The 20,921-nt window shown below is 39.1% G+C and overlaps 1 protein-coding gene across 1 annotated transcript in view; it reads right to left on the bottom strand.

Moving 5' to 3' along the window:
* Window positions 1–432: 432 nt before the first annotated feature.
* The window catches only part of LOC104405941 (DNA mismatch repair protein Msh3-like), a gene marked incomplete at both ends in the record, with an annotated part of 43,371 nt that continues 22,882 nt past the window's right edge, over window positions 433–20,921 (bottom strand). Inside the window, 4 exons of the mRNA XM_010014791.1 lie at window positions 433–542; window positions 1,296–1,380; window positions 9,435–9,549; window positions 11,216–11,328. Coding sequence (XP_010013093.1) covers window positions 433–542; window positions 1,296–1,380; window positions 9,435–9,549; window positions 11,216–11,328 — 423 coding nt within the window. The remainder of the gene's footprint in view (window positions 543–1,295; window positions 1,381–9,434; window positions 9,550–11,215; window positions 11,329–20,921) is intronic.

Raw genomic sequence — 20,921 nt, 5'->3', positions numbered from 1 at the left:
TGTATACAGGGATAACAAACTTCCGTAGTTACTTTAGAATAAGTTAAATGTATTAAGGATGTAAATGCTTACGATGCAAGAAAGACATCAAACATTAATTGACAAATTCACGAATAAGACATCCTCCAATAGAAGGTAATATTCACTCACAGTCTTAAAAATTATAAGGAACTAGAATTTGTATCCAATGTGATTTCTGCACAGGAATTTCTATCTTGCTCCAAACACCTACCACTCTGAGCTACTTAGATGTTCTGTGCCCAAACGGAGCTGCTTAAAGCTTTCTAACCTACATATTATAATGTCAACATCGTCTATTATTTCCTGAGTAAATTATCGATCTCAGGCCTTCATGAAAAATAAATACATTGGGCATACTCAGCACCATAATTATAAAATACAGATTTAGGCCAAGATAAAGAACTATCTCACCTGCATTTCATGAGGGGCTGGGTTACCCATTTCTTCAATCTTCGACGCCCAAAGGAAGTTTTAGTATGATCCAAGACCCAGAGTAGGCTTCCTTTTGTTTTCATATCAGTCTAAAAATAAAAAAATAGCATTATTGTTTTTAACTGAAAAACCAATGATGTAGAATCACAGACTGGTTTGGCTTGGAAGGGACCTTAAAGCTCATCTAGTTCCATCCCCCTGACATGGGCAGGGACACCTTCCACTAGACCAGGTTGCTCCAAGCCCTGACCAACCTGGCCTTGAACACTTGTTCAAACCAGTCTATGATTCTCTGATTCTAGTGAAGGAATCATAGAAATTCACCACACTACTTAAACATTCTGTTTAGACTTTTAGATATGGCAACTGCACATTTGTCTACCGATCTTGTTCACTGATAATGCTCTACATGAAATACCTCTAATAGTCATAAGATACTCAAGTATTTCTTTCCTTTAGCCAGAAAGTCCTTCCAGAAGATGACTGGAATAAGTTAAATCATGTCTGAGCATAGAGGTCTGTGCAGCAGCACAAAAGGGAAAAAAAACTCTAATGCAGTCATATCTCTTGATTGCAGTTGGCTCAAGAACTCAAACTTTAGGAAAGCTCTTTGCTAGTCAAAGTGCAATAAAGTTCCTAATTCATACTAAAAGCCAGCACACATTAACTTTCATTTATGCTTCTGAAAATGTAATCCTCCTTCAGTCTGATCCCATTTAAAATAATTTAAACCTTTTCGGTGAGATCTGCAAACTAACTTAACAAACTTCCTTGGGAACAGTATGTCAAACATTCATGAAAATTTCAGCATTTTTTAAAAATAACACTACATTTGTTCTTACCTGATTCTGTATAATTTCAAGATTTTTCATTGTTGTCCCATTAATTGTCATATATTCAGTTTCACTTGACAACTGTTTGAAATTGCTGAGGGGAGGAATTTCATATATTTTAAATTCAGGCACAGACCTAACAGTCTCACATTAGAGAACTCACTAGTTATGTAAAATAAGAAAATCAAGTGAGAAATTAAAATTTATTCAAATAAATAAAAGAACACAACACCAATGATTTCTTTTAATTTACTGCTTGGAGAAATTATGACTCACTTCCTAGTTTCCTACAACGACTGTGACAAAGCTCAGAATAAAATCCAGCTCTGCTGTTATCTTACCCTGATCCACTAAATGGTTAAGGAAGCACCCCTTCTTCAGTCTCCGATGAAATTGAAAAAGTATGTGGTTTTGTTAGTGTTCTGTTACGATCACTGTAGGATATGGGGCAGGGATAGGACTAAGAATTACTGCATTAAGAGTGGAACAGATTTTTAACACAGTTAATCATCAAACCAGCACATCAAAATATACATTATTATTTTCCACTACTGCTACAAATTTAAACAGGCTGTTTAGGAAAATTAAAATAGGGTATATTCAAACTATTTGATTTTACTTTTAATATGAAATAACTATGACTATAATTACTTGACTTTTTGACACTCACTAACAGAACTCGATGAGACCAGCCCAAAAGTTATGTTAGTTTAGAATCAACATTAATATTTGTATAAGATTCCTGAGTAAACCATGGATCTCAGGCCTTCATGAAAGGCGTGAAAATTATTTCAGTCTCAGACATACATATGTGGTAGTCAGGACCGCAATGTGAAGTGCAAGATCCTCACTAAATGCTTCTGACAAACCAAGCCACGATTGTCTAGGTTAATCATACTGCTGACTGCCCTTTGCACAAATCTAGGGCACTCTTTATTGTCTTAGACTAAACAGAATGATTTGCTGGGTATGATTTAATACTGCTTTATTGACTTTTCACAAACTTTGTTTCGGTGCATTCAATTTCAGACTCTCTGGGGGAGCACCCACATGCTCAAACTTTTCTGTTTGGCATACACAGCTGCATTATTGCTGTATTAAAAACATAACCAGCACTAAAACTTTCAGAAACATGAAAGAGACTAATGTTACATATTTATGTTGCATGCAGGTGTTTGAGCCTGCTAGCAAATTTGTTCCTAAGTAATGGGTCAAATTAGGAGTATTTTCCACAGGCTATATCTATATCAATATCTATACTGATATCTATATCAAGATATATAAAGTAGCTATCTATAAACTTTGATTCAGCGGAATGCCCTCAAGAAGTTCAATGAGTTTGGAAGTACAGCTGAGTCAGAACTGTACCCAGTCATAATCATTCTGCTCTAGTGTTCAACTAAAGTTGACCAGTAAAATAAAAACCTTGGAGGCAAAAGCAGCAGCACTTTCAAAGGTACACAATACTATAAGCAACGACACAACAGTTCTTTTTGTTATCTTCAACCGTAACTGCTGATGCTGGCAAAAATTAAGTAGAAATGATTTCTGCTTGGCTCCCAATCCCTATGACCAACCACAAACCCTGCCCACTCTTCCAAAAGCACATCTGCATCTAGGACCTACCTGAACTGCAGCTTCCCCATTTGCTGCTGCATTTCAATTTGCCATGACTCAAGCCTGCGATCTCTTAAACACAGCTGGGTAAGAACCATGCCTTTCCATCTCTTCCCGAAACCAAAAAGGATGCTCTTGACTGTTTCTGTCAACCCTTTATCATCCATATGTGAGCTTCAAGGTAGTGGATTTACTATGTCTAGTGTTTCATCCCTTCAGATGGCTTCAGAGCACTTAGAGCATATTCTGTTCACAGCAACTCTGCTCTCCATTGGTATTTAAAAACAACTAATAGCTTCATTACAAGTGTGGAGTGTATTTATTATTCTTTCGGAATCACATATGCTGAAGTTTTTCTCACAGCATAAATTACGTGGTTTATATTATCCAGGTGTTTGCTTTATCTGAGTTATTCCACCCTGCTATTAACCCTGGTAATTGAGAGCTTAGAGTATATGAATAATAGCCGAGATCAAATACAGTATATGCCCAACCAACAATTCCAGATGTCACAGCACTGAACATGTTTTGCTTCCACCCCCTCATCTTCCTTCAGCTTGGGATGATAATTTGATAAAAATGAGAAAAAAAAACAAGAGTCTCTGTAGGAAATGCAGGGACCAAAGAAGATTGTAAACAAATACTAAGTCAGTGACGGTTTTGTAGCAAGGGTGTCAACACATCGCTTGTGAGAAATTCTGATGTGCTATCAGCCATCTTCTGCATCAGTAAAAACGACCCTTCAAAGTCACTTCAACTGGATCATATTGCTATAATTCCTTCTCCAGGTGACAGTGTGACACGAGTTTCAAAACCCAGCCTTGCAACTGTGTCGTAACACAGTGACGGAAACAGCTGGCAAGTCCATTACTGAGGAGCAAGGCAAGGTAGGATTATGCAGTCTGAGCTGAGAAAAATGACAGTGGGGGGAGGGGTACAGGAAGAAACACAAGCTTCTAGTAAGATTTAGGAAACTTTGGGGGAATATTCATGCGTTAGAGGTTCCTACCCATAAAATTACTTTTTACCACACTTGGTGAGTATTAATGGGTTACTATGATTGCTTTAGGACAGTGAACTACATCCTCAGACTTCAATTATTTTGTGTTACCTGTGACATTGGATCTTCTTGGTCATTCTGCCTCCTGAGGAACTTGCAGTGATGGACACTTTTCATGCTTAGTTCATTATTCTCTCCACAGATTTTACATATAAGTTCTTACTCAGTAACCAAGCCTAAGCAAATGCATGTTATTCAGATCAGTAGTTTTCAACTACTTAATTTGTAAAACTTTGAGCGAAGCTGCAAGGCACTGTATGTAAAGCCTACTAAGCAGCAGATTTTCCCTGCTCAATTACCTTTTACAGACCCCTAGAGTCCATGTCTTTGAGGTTTCTAAGGGTGAATAAACCGCAGAACAAACCTATATATTCAGACAAGAATTGCAGGAAACCCTACTCAGCTTTAAGAGGTAAAAACAAGCTAAAACCAAGTTCTCTCAGAAGCATTAGCTTTCTTTAGATATGAAAGACATTTACCACAATTTACGTAGTGAAGGACTGCAAGCCCAGACTATGCTTTGTATTTAATTAAGCAGTTTTAAATTAGCAGATATAGCCACAGGGCTATAGAACTTTTGATCTGTACCCCTGATGTGACAGGAATCCAGAAACTTCTGGCTAGATCAGTAACAAAATAAAATACACACACACAAAACAAAGCTGAGAAATACAAAACAAAGAACAAGAACAGAAATGAAAGGACCTGGAAAGATTAAGAGGAACAAAAATAATCTCCCTCATCTTTATCTTGAACCAAGTCTTCTTTTTCTCCACTGAACTCACCCCAAAGAGCATGCCTGCAACCTTGTTCTACCCAGATGTCTGCATTCTCTCAGCCTGCTTTCCCTGTGTGCAGCCGCAGCACTCCTGCAAGCTCCAGATGTCCAGACAGCAAGAGGTCCTTCCTGCTGCCCTTCTGTGGCCGCAGAAGAGGTGGCAAATCCTTTGCTCAGTACCTCTCAGCATCTGGAAACCATACCTTGCCTTTTTCAGTCCCTCATTCTCCTGAGCTGACTTTCAAGCCTCCCAGAATAATTTCAGTGCTTCCTTTCTCATAGTGACTGCAGGTAAACAAATCCATGCATTGTTTTCTATACATGATGTTTCTGATATCATTAACATCCAAAAGATAGGAAAGCCCTACAAACACCATTCCCTCAATTTCTACATTTCCACCGAAAATTCAAGGATTTGAATTTCCATTTTAAGAACTTATATTTCAACTTCTTTCTTAATTTCATTTTGCCAATGCCCTTCCACCCCTACTACAGGATACATATACTTCTTTTATTATTTCTCTCTTTCCTTTCCTCCCTCAAAGCCATTTTAACCCTCCCCTCTCCTCTTTCAACATGACCCAGCAGTGTGTGTTTGCACCCCAGAACCCCCCCAATGTGCTGGGCTGCACCCCCAGAGTGTGAGCAGCAGGTCGAGGGAGGGGATTCTCCCCCTCTGCTGTGCTCTGGGGAGACCCCCCCTGCAGTCCTGATCCAGCTCTGGGGCAACAACACAAGAGGGACGTGGAGCTGTTGGAGTGAGTCCAGAGGAGGCCACAGAGATGCTGCAAGGGCTGGAGCAGCTCTGCTCTGGAGACAGGCTGAGAGAGCTGGGCTGGTTCAGCCTGGGGAAGAGAAGGCTCCTTAAGGGGAGACCTCAGAGCAGCCGCCAGTGCCTAAAGCTGATAACAAAAATCTTGGAGAGGGGCTTTTGACAAGGGTCCATAGGGATAGGACAAGGGGAATGGCTTTAACCTGACGGAGGGGAGATTGAGACGAGATCTTAGGCAGAAGTTCTTCCCCGTGAGGGTGCTGAGGCCCTGGCACAGGTTGCCCAGGGAAGCTGTGGCTGCCCCATCCCTGGCAGTGTTCAAGACCAGGCTGGATGGGGCTTGGAGCAACCTGGTCTAGTGGAAGGTGTCCCTTCCCATGGCAGGGGGTTGGAACTAGATGAGCTTTAAGGTCCCTTCCAACCCAAATCACTCTATGATTCTATTTTTCACTTTGGGCTGTCTCTTCTATCTTCATTGCTGGTAGTTCACCAGTCCTAAAGCCACCCCCCTCATTCAGAAAGATACCTCTCTTCCATTCCCTGCATGCTCTGGAGTTCACCTATCACTGTTCAAAATCTAAAAACTACAGTCTCTCTTTTGTGTCTCAAATATGCTGGAAAACATACCAGTAAAACTAAAACACACTGAGATACATTTCCCCAGCAACTGCTATGCAAATGCGGATTTTTCAAGCAAAACTGTGTAGTCAACTGTATTTGGAAACCCCTCCTAGATGTGTACCAATTTCTTGTCAAAAGCCAATAAAGGTCTCTCAGTATGTAAGGGTAGCAGAACACTGTGATTAAAAAAAACCAACAAAACATTCATCATTCATTGTTACATTTATTTTTACTTGCTACTAGAGCTTTAATGCAATCTAGCCACATCCCAGGGTCCTGGTGAGGCAGAAATCTTTTTTATTTCTTTTTAGTATTTTGCTTTATTTAGGATCTTAAAACTGGATTTAAAATCTTGATCTAAGTATCAAAACAAATCTTGTTTTCCCATGCTAATGAGGATACTTCATCACTTATACGATGTTTCATGACTCTTACTCTTGAATTTCAGCAGAGAGAAGTGTTTATCCAAAGAAGGTACAGAAGTGTAAGGAATTTTTCTGCCATTCTTTCTATTAAGTACATCTTTTTCATCCAGATCTGTGTCACTTACGTTAATAAACTGAAAACTATCTTACTTCATGAACTCTGACTTCATGCTCACTGATTCATCAGTATATGCTCACTGACCTGGATTCTAAGAATTTTAAGATGCTTGAGAGTGCAAGGGAAGTATTTCTCCTTTATTTCCTGCAGAAACACAGAATATCCATGAGCCTGACACCCTCTCCTTCAAAGGCTTTCAGCTTTACCTTTTCAGCATTTAGATATTTCCCTGGCATTGGGAAAAATACTGAGGTTGAGTTTGCCTCAGTATTTGGCTCACTATTTCCATATATGTGACACACTAATAACAGCAAGCAGAATTCAGTATGGGGTAGTCAAAGCAGGAAAGGCTTCAGAAATAAGTACAGTAGAATCCAAGCTCCTGAGCACAGGAAAAAAGTTATCTCAAAGGATGTATTTTATCTCTTCATAGCTTATCACCAAGATACCAAATAGTTCATTGTCTTTCCACTCAGATGCTCATACTTTCACATAAAATCCATCAGAGCAAGCAAACGTCAAGTCTAAGATTTAATGTTTTTCCTTCCCAATCTGTAATTATACTTGATTTTAAGATGCAACTATTACAGATCTGACTGACTGTTGCTAGATAAGCCTTCACATGATGATGTTTCTCCATTGCTACTGAATTACTTCTACATAAAAGATGGATTTTTTATTCCCCTCATCTGATTGATCACACATACGGCACTGTGACAACAGTGATCTACAAGTGTGATCATGAAATGGCATTACCTTGGAGCCCACTTTCTTCTTCAGAAACTCTCCAAAAAGATTTCTCCAGCCACCCAAGCATTTTCAAAAAAACCCCAAACCCATAAAGCCATCCAAAGAGGATGAGTGGGGACACCACAGTGCTAGTACACCACAGATCACAGCGTCCCTTGATGGAACAGGCAGGAGAGACAGCTTAGAAAATGGACAGGTATTCTTTCCTAATTAGGCCTATAAGCCCAGCATTTTAGTAGTACTTGGAGTGGAGAAGGGCACCTTACAGAACAAAATCCATTTTAAAATCCAGAAAACCCAGTTATATTTCCAAATATTTTAGTAAATGCCTGGAAAACTTTTAAAGCTGACATCTGCAGTCAATTTTTAAAAGCAGCTGCATTTAAAAAAACCTGGTAACATAGGAACCCCTCCAAAATCAAGGCTTGAAACTTGAAGAATCTCATGCAAAATGTGAATTATATATGACTGACATGATACATTTCAAAAGTTTCAGTTTGCCACCAGACTTACTTTGTTAATCCTACCTAGTTATAGGACAGAGGAATAGTGAGACAACCAGAAGAATATTTTGCACAGGAACCATGACAGCTAAAGCTGGTTTAATAAAGCATTTAATAAGCCTCAATGATATTTCCAAACTTAAGTCAGGTAGGATAGCACTTTTTCATACTTATGCAAGACAGGATAAAAAGATGCTTTAGTGGCAGTATCTTTCCGTTCTTATTTCACTCCACTTGCATAATCCTGTTACAGATTTTGAATACTTGTTTGAGTCTATCTCATAAACCTGAGTGTTGGGAATTCATAGGGAAAACCAAGACTATTTCCATGTCTGTGTGGTCTGGCACTAACTTTGCAGAAATACTGACAGTTTACCAACAATTTCTTTCATGATTGTTTTCCCTACTCCTAGTTACCACTAAGCCAACACAAGGGATCTTCCCGACAGCCAGGATGTGTTGAACATCTGTTTCCTTTATAATTGATAACTAGATTCACCAACTCAAACAGACGTGCCAAGCACTGCCTAAACATTACAACACATTAGCATTTATACCTGCTTCCACAACTATGCAAAGAAAAAATTACACACCTATGGCATAATGAAACATCTGCAAAGCTAAATTAATGCAAAGCATTAATTTTCTTGTTTAAGATTTCAAAAAAAACCCAAATTTTGTTTCCAAAATAAAACTACGGTTGACATCCAATGGCTGACACTGATTGACATAGTTTAAAATCCCCCCCCTAATATCTATCATATTTTGCTTTCAGTGAAACTTGGCAGCAGTACCTGTTCACTTACATTACTGACAGTAATGTCTAGACCAGGAGGCCACGGAGCAGCTCTGACGGCTGGAGCAGCTCTGCTCTGGAGACTGACTGAGACAGCTGGGCTGGTTCAGCCTGGAGAAGAGAAGGCTCCTTAAGGGGAGACCTTAGAGCAGCTCCAGTGCTTAAAGGGGCTACAAGAAACCTGGAGAGGGGCTTTGGACAAGGGCCTGTAGGGACTTTTGACAAGGGGGAATGGCTTTAACCTGACAGAGGGGAGACTGAAATGAGCTCTTAGGCAGAAGTTCTTCCCTGTGAGGGTGCTGAGGCCCTGGCACAGGTTGCCCAGAGAAGCTGTGGCTGCCCCATCCCTGGCAGTGTTCAAGGCCAGGTTGGACACAGGGGCTTGGAGTTGAAGCTTCCCCTGCCTGTGGCAGGGGGTTGGAACTGGATGAGCTTTAAGGGCCCTTCCAAACCCAAACCTTCCAACTCAGACCTGTGATTAGATGGTAAAGATTTTAATGAAACACCACTTAAAAAAAAATAAATCACTTGATTCTTTTAGTTCTGATTAGGAGCTGAAATGTGTGGAACAATTTTTACAAGGAATGTGTTTGTAACTCTTAGTAGGTGGGTTCATTACAATCAGAGAAGTTGTCTGCTAAAACTTAAACGGTAACACTGGTATGTGGTTTGGTGCTTTGAACTGAAAGTTACTGTAAGGCAACTTACCTTGGATTGTAAAGCATCTTTTCCAAATTAAATTCTTTGAGGTATGTAACTACTGCTGCCAGAGAGCAAATAACAGGCTTATCCAAGCTTAGTATTACAGATAGTTTTTGAGGACCTAAGAAAAAAAGTTATTTTCTTGTTAACTGACTGTTTACTAGTTATGTATTTTAGAAAAATCATAATCTATTTTTCAATTTAATCAGATAGAAATCTGTAATATATGTTCACTGTGCTATGATATCTATAAATCAACATAAAGTCAGGTTCCAAAAAAACACAGTTCCAAAGAATACAGAACATTACAATAATGTAAGCACATCATGAAACACTTGACTCCACAGTTTTTTCTTTATAAAAAATTAATAACTTGTCACAAGAAATTTATAAACATATAAACAGAGATCTAAATTCTGGTATCTCCTCTACTGCTGCCGACATCCATCCAAGTTAAGAAGGCATGAATAGGCTTTGGTACAAATGATGATGATTTATCTGCCTCACCAGTCTGCAGAATATGGTCCCATCTTTGTGAGACAACTTTTGTATTTGATAGTATTTCTAAACAGTGCTCTGTTACAACCCCTGCTCCAGCTGCAACAACAGGAATATTCACTCAATGATATTTCAACATAAAATGGTATTTTTTAGAACCCTATTAAATTTTTTCACAGATGTTTTTTAAAGGTGTTCTTCTGTTCTTAGAGCATTAACACACACAGGAACTTGAGGAAACATTTTAGACAATTTCCTGCAGTTGCTAGGATGTATGTGTGAACTCAGATCTGCCTAAACACAGCCTTCCAATATCTGAAGGGGGACTACAAGGATGCTGGGGAGGGACTCTTTGTTAGGGACTGCAGTGGCAGGATGAGGGGTAATGGGTTTAAACTTAAACAGGGGAAGTTTAGATTAGATATAAGGAAGAAGTTCTTCACAGTGAGGGTGGTGAGGCACTGGAATAGGTTGCCCAAGGAAGTTGTGAATGCTCCAACCCTGGAGGTGTTCAAGGCCAGGCTGGACAGAGCCTTGGGCGACATAGTTTAGTGTGTGGTGTCCCTGCTCATGGCAGGGGGGTTGGAACTAGATGATCTTAAGGTCCTTTCCAACCCTAACTATACTATGATTCTATGATCTTCAAACTATGAAAAAGAAAAGATGCTAGCCCTGTATTTATTCCTATTTAAATAATGTTCACTTTCAAGATTCACTTCCTCCAAGCTCAAAAAAGATCCCAATGTGCAGAAAATTAAGTAAAGGTGACAGAAGACCTGCATGGACTAAGAAGATGCTCCTGATCAATTCAAGTGTTAAAAAGGGGATGAGAGATGGAAGCAGGGACAGGTAACCCAGGAAGAATATAGAGACACTGTTCAAGCTTGCAGGATGGGTCTAGGAAAACTAAAGCCCACCGGCAGTGGAGACTGGCAAGGTATATGAAGGTCAACAAGAGCTTCTACAAGTACATCAGCAGCAAAAGTAAGACGAGACAATGTGGGACAACTGCTGGGTGGGGCAGCAGATCTGTTGGAAGAGGCTGAGGAACTCAGTGCCTTCCTGATCTTTACTGGCAAGATGTGCCTTGAGGAATCCAAGGCCTCTCAGACCAGTGGGAAATTCTGGAGCAATGAAGATAACCTCCTTAAGAGAGGAGGATCAAGTTAGGGAATACTTAAACAAGTTGGACATAGACAAGTCCATAAGACCTGATGGGATGCACTCATAGGCATTCCTTTTTTTATGCAAAAGCTAACACAGCTTCAAAGACATTCTGAACGACATACCTGTAGTAGCAGGCACTTCTTTTGTGTAAAAATCAGTGATGAGCTGGAAAGCATGGCTGTATTCAAAATGGAGATTTTCCATCCTTTCTATCCTGATTCTGTCATCCCGTAACCTACAAAGAAAACACAACTGACTTTCAGTATTTATACTGCCTTCATGAAAAACACTTAAGTAAGTTACAAAGGGGTACTTTCTTTCATCTTTTATTTGTTAAGAATTGAATGGGCAAAGAATGAAGAGATATCAACTTGGGTGGGCTGAGAACATTTCTGACCTGTGGACAGGTTTTTTTAAATGTTTCTTCTTTGCATTGTAAAACTGCAAACAAATAAAACCCAAACAACAAGCCCAAAAGAGACTTACTGAGGTTGTCTAGCATACCTGCAACGTAGATGTAAATATGTTTTCATCAATTTCAAGTATTTGGCTTACCTGTTCTTAAAGACTTATGATGATTAAACAATGAAGCAACTACCCTATGCTTCCTATTACCATATTTAATTATCCTTTACCTTTGAAGACTTTGTTCTATACTGTACAACTTGTTGCATCGTGAACCTATTACATCTGTTCTGATAGGCAGCTGAAATAAAGTATCCCGGTCCTTTTATTTTCTAAGTATTTGAAGTCTTTTGTCTTCTTTGTGCTAAAGGACTTGATTGTTTCAGTCTTTTTGCAGTCCAGGATGCCAAGGATGTTGTTAATGATAACCCAGTACTCCCACCATGCCAGCAGTTCCTCGCAGTTTAACAGTACCAGCAAAGGTAGCAAACTTACTCTGTTCCACCATTAAGCCAAATGAGGTCTCTTCCATGAATCCTTCCCTACTGTCAGTAAGTAATCGAGAATTACAGCAGTACAGGATTTCACCCAGCTTTGCAACCCATGAGAAATCAATCTAGCTAGTTTCCTGTGATCCCCTGCTGCATTATCAATTCAATTTCTACAGCTGCTAATACAGCATTAAATACATGTACTAGTTCAAAAAAAAAAAAAAATCACACACACTCCCCCTGAAACTTTTGAGCATAATTACACAGCTACAGAATGAGTACAGAAGAACCAGCTAGTAGAAAGCTACCAGTAAAAGACACACGTTAAACCTACGTAGCCTCAGAGTATCTGGTCTCATATTACCATGGGACACAAATTAACCAAGTACTCCTAGAACAATGAAATTATGCGAATGAGAGAGACTGTGCTGGTGTTATAGGAAGGAAATTAATCGATACCCTTTCTGCAGGGCTTTTTTAATTCACAAGAAAAAAAAACAGACAGGTTTTCTGCATTACATTGTATATATTCCCATCTGAAACGATCAATACATCTCTGAGGCTCAGCTCTTAAAAATGAGAGTTATTTTCCTATAATATGTGTCAAATTAACTGAGTCTTCAAGGTCTGACTTTCCTCAGCACATCCTAGATGATCCCTTGCTTACTTCAAGTGCCTTAGTTTTAACTGACTGATCCAATTAAGTTTTCATTCTCCATACCCTCTGGGATTCTTCTCTGCCCCAACCCTACTCAGAATGAGCAAACATTTTTAAAGCAGATGGATTTCTGTAAAAGACAATTAGGCTGTATTCCTCAGCCTCTGACAGCAACCAGCTATTTTCTTCCTTACGTTTTTCACTTGCTCCAAGCTTCACTAACAATCTGCTCTAACATATCCATCCATTTGGCTAAATTAGCATGTACACTCTCCACAGCCTTTTTCAAGAATACCCTTCAGCACTGCTGCATGCTACCCAGAGGTTAGCAGAGTACAAGCCTTCAAGTGAGTCCTGCAAGACTGCAGGGCATTTCTGTTGACCATGCATGAGCAGGGACTTACAGAAATCTTTTTAAAATGGAATTTTACTTCTCATTTCTACTTCTTCAGAAAAGTGAGGCATAGCAAGGTCTGCAAAGCTGGTTTTTAGAGCCAAAGTCAAAACAGGAGGCTTTGGGGGGTAATTCATTGAATGATTCATGCCACACCTGCTTGTTTTTAAAATAATGGTGAAAAAATTAATTTCTGTAGTTTTATTTACTGCATTCTTGATTTTCTTTTCATTTCACGACCAAATTTATCCAAGTCCTTAGCATCAACTTTGACAAATGACAGTTACAATCAATATAATTTGAGTGACTTCTTACAGTAGTATTTTTGTTCATCAATTATACTGACAGGAAATAGTTCTTAGAAATTAGAACTAGACAACTCGGTTACTTGTAAGGTTCTTCACATATTTCCGTATTTATATTCTAGATATAGCATCATCAAACGATTATCTGACACTTCATCAAAGTATGCATCTGATATCTAGGTAAAGGGAAAAAAAAATGGAGAGTCATAGGTATCTATTCAACATATGGAAAAAAAAATCTGAATTTTTATCATGATGTATGAAAACAAAATTTGCCGCAGAGGTTTTTGTGTCTGTCCTTTGTTTAGCCAGATGATCACCCATAGGCCATTTTTCTGATTGTAGCCAGAATGTACATGAATGCTTATGTTGATGCTTTATCTCTCCAGCTACCAATGCCTATTTAAATCAGAAGTCAATTTGCCATCGACTTTTGTAAACATCATTCTTGTCAGAACATCTACAATGACCTGCTGTGCAACTCATCCAGTATTTTATTGATATTCCTTCCAGGACTTCTGAAAACAAGCAACCTCATGGACCCCTGACATTGACAGGGTTAGTCAATTATGAAAATCAACTTCACAAAGCTTTTTTACTTTCCTTGCACAAAATATCACTACCACCCTTAACTGGATATTGAGCATAGATACTTCAGGGTTTTCAAATTGTCCGCTGATGGTATGGATAAACCTACAGCGCCCTTATTAAAATTTCCTGCTCTCTAAATGCACTGGGATTTGATGCAGAACTGTCTGCCACCGTAAGATGAGTTATGGGAGCTGCTTGAAGAGATTATCATCAGCCACAGTTAAGAATATGAAATCTATGTGTTCTTAAATAGATGCATAAAGGATGTGATTCTAAAATACATTTATGCAGACAAACACACTTTCATATTTATAATGAAGTATGTAAGTCCCAACCTATACTGTTCTATGATTCTGTTACTACAAGGACACATATATCTGTCACCCAACTGGGAAAACTAAACAGGGTCAAAATCACTGGGTATTAGCCCTCTATTCATCTGGCAATTTGATGCATTCACTTAAAGATTCACTGCTTACCAAATGCTGCAGGCAAAATATTTAAAAGAGATAACTAAATCTGGGAGGGAAAATATCTCTTAAGACCCAAAAAAAAAAAAAAAAAGCTTAACGCTAGAATAATGCAAAACAACATAAAACAAATTTACATAAAGTGATGCAAACTATTCTAAAAAATAGTAAAATGTTTTCTTGAAATAATGAGCTTGCATATAAGCAGAAAAGCCCCTGCTGTGTGCTGATTAAAACAGGAGTCACTTCACTAGTGCTGTACAATTCACAATTAAACAGGCATGAAGTGCATAGACTCCCTGAAAGAATGAACATGTCCAAACTAAGTTTTCTTAAAGCTCAGGAAGCCTTCCTAAGGAAAGCAAGTAACTCTAGAATTTTACATTCGAACTACTATCCTGCCCTGTCCATTCTGCTTTAGGACTACTCGCATCCAGGGGTGCAGGCATCAATATTTCACTGTATACCCATGTGCATAAATGATACAGAATTTCGGGAGATCTCTGCTCCTAAAATTTAACATAAAGTTTTTACTTCTGATGCTAAGCACAGATTTATAAAGTACAACTACCTTTTATTTAATTTTTCTATAACAGTATTCAAACTGCTGTTTCCCTTGCACTCCAGCAGGATGGCTAGTTTGCCAGCGTAAGGAAATAATGCCTACTCTGCCCAGCAGAGCAAGGCAACCTGAATGCACTTATCATTCAGAAATGCAAGTATACCATGCCATCTTCCCTTATTAGCAAGCTTAGCTGAAATTGCATTTCCTTTATTTGCCATCACTGTGTTATCTTTGTTATACAACTGCTTCTAGCTATCGGACTCTAGGTTTGAACTGGAGATCATCCTTCCTTTTTGGTAAAATTTGGCATGGAGCTCTGGTAGCTTCTCTGGCAAAGCCACAATGACATTTCCAATCAGCTGTTGTTTTGGCACTAACTGCATACATTTTTATAAGCAGTTTTCTTCTCCTGCCAGTCAAGTACTTTCCCACATTTGCTATGAACAACCTTCAGATATAATGATGGAGACAATGCTGTTGCAAGGTAAATGGCAGCACAGTCACCTTCTCTGAGCATCTGCCACTCTCAGAATGATATAAATCACTGCTGCCAGTAATAACTAAACAATAATTCACAGACTCACAGAATTACTAGGGTTGAAAGGGACCTCTGGCAATTAGATGATCTCCAATCCCCCTGCCAAGGCAGGGCCACTTGTATGCTAACAATGTACTACATACAAGACATTACCCCACAAGACCTCCAGCTTTCCAAATGTCCCATCCCAAACCCCTCATTTATGCTAGAAGCTGCTGAAAAGCCTAGAAGCAACTGATACACTTTAATAGATAAATATACACATACATATATTTAACAGATATATATATATATATATACACAAACACACTGTACAGAAAAACTTGAGGAAAACTCCTTGCTTGTCTTTTACTATGCAAACTATCAACATTTCTTAACGTCTACATCCTGATTTCTTTCAAGTCACCTTAGCAGAATCACAGCTGAAAAGAACTCCAACCACATCTCCAAACCAAGAGTCTGGTTCCAAGAAATTTGAAGAAAACATTCTTTTAGCTTTAGGGACTCAGAGACAAGAGCTATCAAGGATGTAGAGCAAAGAAGCTATTAGAAAAGCAAAGCGCAGAGGGCTGTTTAGGCACTGTATGTTAGAACAGAAGTAGGTACTACAGGACAAAACACAAGCACAGTTGCACTCCAGCAGTTACTGCACCCACAAATAGACACAATCTTTTTCAGGCTCCTTCTGTCTGCCTGTCTGAAGAATGGGATGAGACACACTACACTCATTTCATGGAAGGCTAGTAGAAAAGATCAAGAGCTGCTAGGAAACGTTCTAAGCACCTACAAGAAATCAACATGAGTAGCAGCCAGCATAGATTTATCAAGAAAAGCAAATCCATCAAATCAATTTAGTCTCCTTCAATGGTAGAAGAACAGATTCTGAGAACAGAGAAGCAGCAGATGATTTCCTACATGATTTCACTGAGTTTATTTTATATCATTTCACACATTTTTATAACTGAGCTATGTAAGCATGATTTACATGAAAGCACTTATTCCAGAATGGGTGCAAAGCTGGCTGGAGAACAACACTGAGAATGGTATCAACGGGTTTATTGTCAAAATGAGTGTTTGTACAAAGCTCCATAAAGCTCAACGCTGTATCTAGTGGTGCTCGATACTTCAGTTATCACTTGGACAGTGAAACAGAGGGCAACTCCAGTCAACTTGAAAAGGATATGAAGTTGAAGTGACTGCAAAGAATGCTGGAAAAACACAGCTGAACTCAAAACACGGTAGAGAAATTACCTAAAAAAAATCCAAGTTCTCTCCATCACGTATGGCTATGAATAAACAACATGTGCAAACAGAATGGGGATAAATGAGTAGAAGCTCGAACTTCCAACATAGCAGTTCTTTCCATTAAGCATCCATATAGTTAACTTGCAACACAGAGCTGTTCATATCCAATAAACAACACTATCTGAAGTGATCTTCAGTGCCTCATGCAGTTGTGTATCAGCTCATAAAATAACTCTTCAGAAGTCAGCACAGTCACCTTCTCCCTCCATGCTTCCAGCTGTATTTCTCTCTCTGTTTTGCAAGTGCTATATAGAACATGACACTGGGAGGATGAAACTAACTCTGATTCAGTCTCATGAGGAGACTGACACACCACTGGCACCACAATCCCTCCATTCAGGATTATGCCAAACAGCAAAAATATCTCTATTCCAGGGCTTCAAACAAAATGACCAACAAAACCAAAAACCCAACCCAAAGCAACACCACCACCACAAAACAAAATATTGGAATACTCCACCTCTTACCTGACCTACTAGATGAACATCAACGCAATAATGCTCCTCAGTTACACCCCACCACAAAAAAACACCTCTTTCTGAATGGAAGCGTGAGTGAGACATGGATCCAACCATTTTTCATGATAGCTTGGAGTCACCCCTGTGGCTTGATTCTCTTTTCTGCACAACATCAAGTCCCCCACACCAGGCCATATTTTGTGGCCTTGTTTAACTGTTCTGTGGCTATTTCTGCCCTGAGTTTTCTGACATCAGTTGTATAAATTTAACATTGGAAATTTCCAGCAGAATTAATGCACACTTTTATTTTACTTTTTTTTTTAGAAAGATGATTTTATCACAGTGCCTTTCTGTCAGAGAACAGTTCAACAAATTCCAGATGCATGCTATTGTGCATTCCTGAAAACACTCAGGGCTTAAGCACACGGCAGTATGTCAAGGAGTTTACCAGATAATAGTCAATAAAAGTTTCTCCAGAAGGACACCACTAATGTGACCCTAGCACAACCCATGGAGTTTGTCACATCTTTTTCTTATGACACAGAAGTTTTTGCCAAGTAATAAATAAAATGTTAATTATGTGTGTTCTTTCCCATCAAACACAATAATTTTCTGTATTTTCTTCACACCTGGGGTCATAAGCTTCATACAATGCATACTTTACACAAACGGGATAAATACTCACTGACCTCAACACTAGCTCTTGTTACCATGTCTGGTCTCAACTCCTTTGCAGCTGCAGTTTTGTGCTTGGTCTATGCCAATGCAGCTACTGACTTTCATGGTATCATTCTTGCCAACCCATACATGGCTGCTTATTCCCACTGCTTCCTCTGCAATGGCCATAGAGCTTTTCTGACCTTGAGACAAGCATTTGGAGCATGCCATGACAGAATAAAATTCAGGGGAGGCGGGTTAAGGAAAAAAAGGGGTTTTGCTTGCTTAACATTGTTAAATGGCTCAGCAACAATGAAGTGAAAAGATGGTGACAATGACAGCACCAGAGCAGCCAGCTTTGATCGCTATTTTTAAGGGAAATTCATAGAATCATAGAATGGTTAGGGTTGGAAAGGACCGTAAAGATAATGTAGTTCAAATTGTGACAAAAGCTTGCCACCAGAAAGCTTTAGAACGCTTGCTATTGACTCAGGCTTGTATCACAGTCCTTGTCCCACCGTCCCCAGGGCCAGAAGCTTTATTTCAGCATTTGCAGTTGGTCAGTAAGAAGACTATTCTGCCCCCTCCACCTCTAAGTTTTCCTATTTTCATTGCTTAACAACTTGAGTTTGAATGTCAGCAATGATCACAGAGAGCAGACTGGAATCATGTATCCCACCTCTGAAACTGCAGAAATCACTGAGGGATCTCTGGAATCACACTATTCAACCCTCCACTTGAAGCAGGACTATCACCAACATCAGATAGATCACTTGACCAAACTGTATACGCGTCTGTCACTGGTGTAAGAAAGGAGCTGACAGAAGTGAAAAGCAGGTTGTAAGAGCAAGTCCAAGGTCAGATCAAAGTGAAGACTCTGGGATGGAGCAGCCACAGCTGCAGGAGCTACGCCCTTAACTCCCACACAAGAACATCACAGGACAGCAACTCATCTATTTGCTAATACAGCCACATGCTAAAAGGAAATACTGCAGCATAAAAAGCAGAACAGTTGCAACTGCTCCTAACCGAAACCATCACGAGGAGCTGAGTGCCAAAATTTTCCAGTACGTGACACGCACTAGAAACTGCTGTTCTCTGGGAAGCACAACAAAACTCACGTTTAGGGAAAAGAGATCTAACTTAGAGAAGCAATGTCAGGGTTGAAATGAGAGTCACATCTATACAACTGTTTCAAAAAAAAAAAAAAGGCAGAAATGTAATCCAGGAATTATATCATCATTTTAATCTACTTTTGATATATTTCCCCCAGAAGCCAGCTATCCTGCAATATTTATTTTTTACAAAGATGATGTCCTACTGCAAAACACTGTTGAATTTGCTCATATAAAGAAATACTTCACTTAATTTCATATCTAAATTTATTTAATACTATTTTAAACCATCCTTTAACATACTAGTAACCAATTCTCAAAACTCCCTCTAAATTACCACACTTTTTACTAAAAGGAGTGTGTAAAAGTATTTACACCACCAGACAATAGGGTGGCAGATAGAAAAACTGAGCTTTGCATTACATATTGTATAACTACTACCTCGCATCATTAAAAATCCCTTCAAATCCTTCATAAACATTAGCAATACATTTAATAATAAGAAGAGAGTGACTACAGGTAAAAAATTCTGAACAGGCAGAATGAAGGAAAAGATCATACAATAACTTTAAATAAAACTAGTTTTGAAACTAACAGAAATGTGTATGGTGAATTTTGGACTATCACCTTGTTCTGAATAATTTTTTTTTAATACCTCACTCTCAACCCCGCACCTCCTTCACTGTATTATACAGTTTTCAGAAGTGAACATACTCTTTACTTCACAAGGTCACGTGTTGTCTGATCATACTTCTGTTGATTGACAGGAACAAGAAACCTTCCCATTTTGAACAGCAAAAACTTCTGAGCACAAAGCACTTTTCTTTGTTTCTCTTCTAATCTTTTTGGAAAGGCTTTCCACCTACCAGATCTTGCAGTTAAGTCATAACCATTGTGCTTCTGTCAAATCAATGCCTACTGTCATTGAAACTCACCATTACAACCCCATTCTAGGATAAAGTTGATGGAAGAAAAATTAAGCAGAGTACATCTTATTCAAAGACACATCTGCCCTAGCAGAAGTAATTGCCCAAATTCAGCCTGAACAAAGTCAAACTCAACGCCTAACAATGTTTCCAACCTATTTTAATTATTCCCCCTCCCCTTATGCTGTGCCTGAGCAACAATCTCTTATGCATTTTTGGTTTAATATATTTGAACTACCACTGGCCCTCAAAACATTCAAAGTTATCTGGATTCTACACATACATACATATGCAGAACACCTAGTGCTGTGTCCAAGAATGGAAAGTGTTTCCTAGGTGAGGCTGTCAAGATAAATAAAAACTAAAAGCAGGCAGCTACAGTACAAGATACTTCTAGAAAGAATCTTGAATTCAAGTTAGTGACTTCTTCACAGTATTCAAGAAAACCCCAAATCAAAGCTGTATGTATCAGCCATAGAAAATCCACAGTGGTTCTTGGGAGTGCTGCTGAAGCATAAGTTGAATGAAAGTCATTGTCAGCTTATGAAACATCATGATTATATAACAAATAACGGAGATGGTGACAGAGTCCATCCATGAATCTGTTATAAATCAATCTGATCTAACCTCCCACCCTACTACCACAACTCCACCTGGCAAGAACTGTCAGAAACATAAATACTGTTCTTTAACCAGCATGAGAATCGCTGTGGAAATTTACTGAGAGCTGAACGTCCCATATGGACCACACTAAGAAAGTATACTGTTTCTGCAACCAGGAAGGCCATAGCTGGATTTTCCACCCACCACTGCACTGAAACCACTTAAGTTAAAGGCTCTGAAGAGGGGACCCAGCTCCTTTTCAGGCTCTTAATACGCCTTCTTGTGCACTGTAAAGACACAGCATGCCCACTGCTTGCCCACTATTTATTTATAAAAAATAAAATTAT

The sequence above is a fragment of the Nestor notabilis genome, unplaced genomic scaffold, assembly GCF_000696875.1.
Source record: "Nestor notabilis isolate BGI_N333 unplaced genomic scaffold, ASM69687v1 scaffold13975, whole genome shotgun sequence".
NCBI lineage: Eukaryota > Metazoa > Chordata > Aves > Psittaciformes > Psittacidae > Nestor > Nestor notabilis.
The sequence above is the reverse complement of the archived record's forward strand: the minus strand, read 5'-3'. Positions and strand labels throughout refer to the sequence as shown.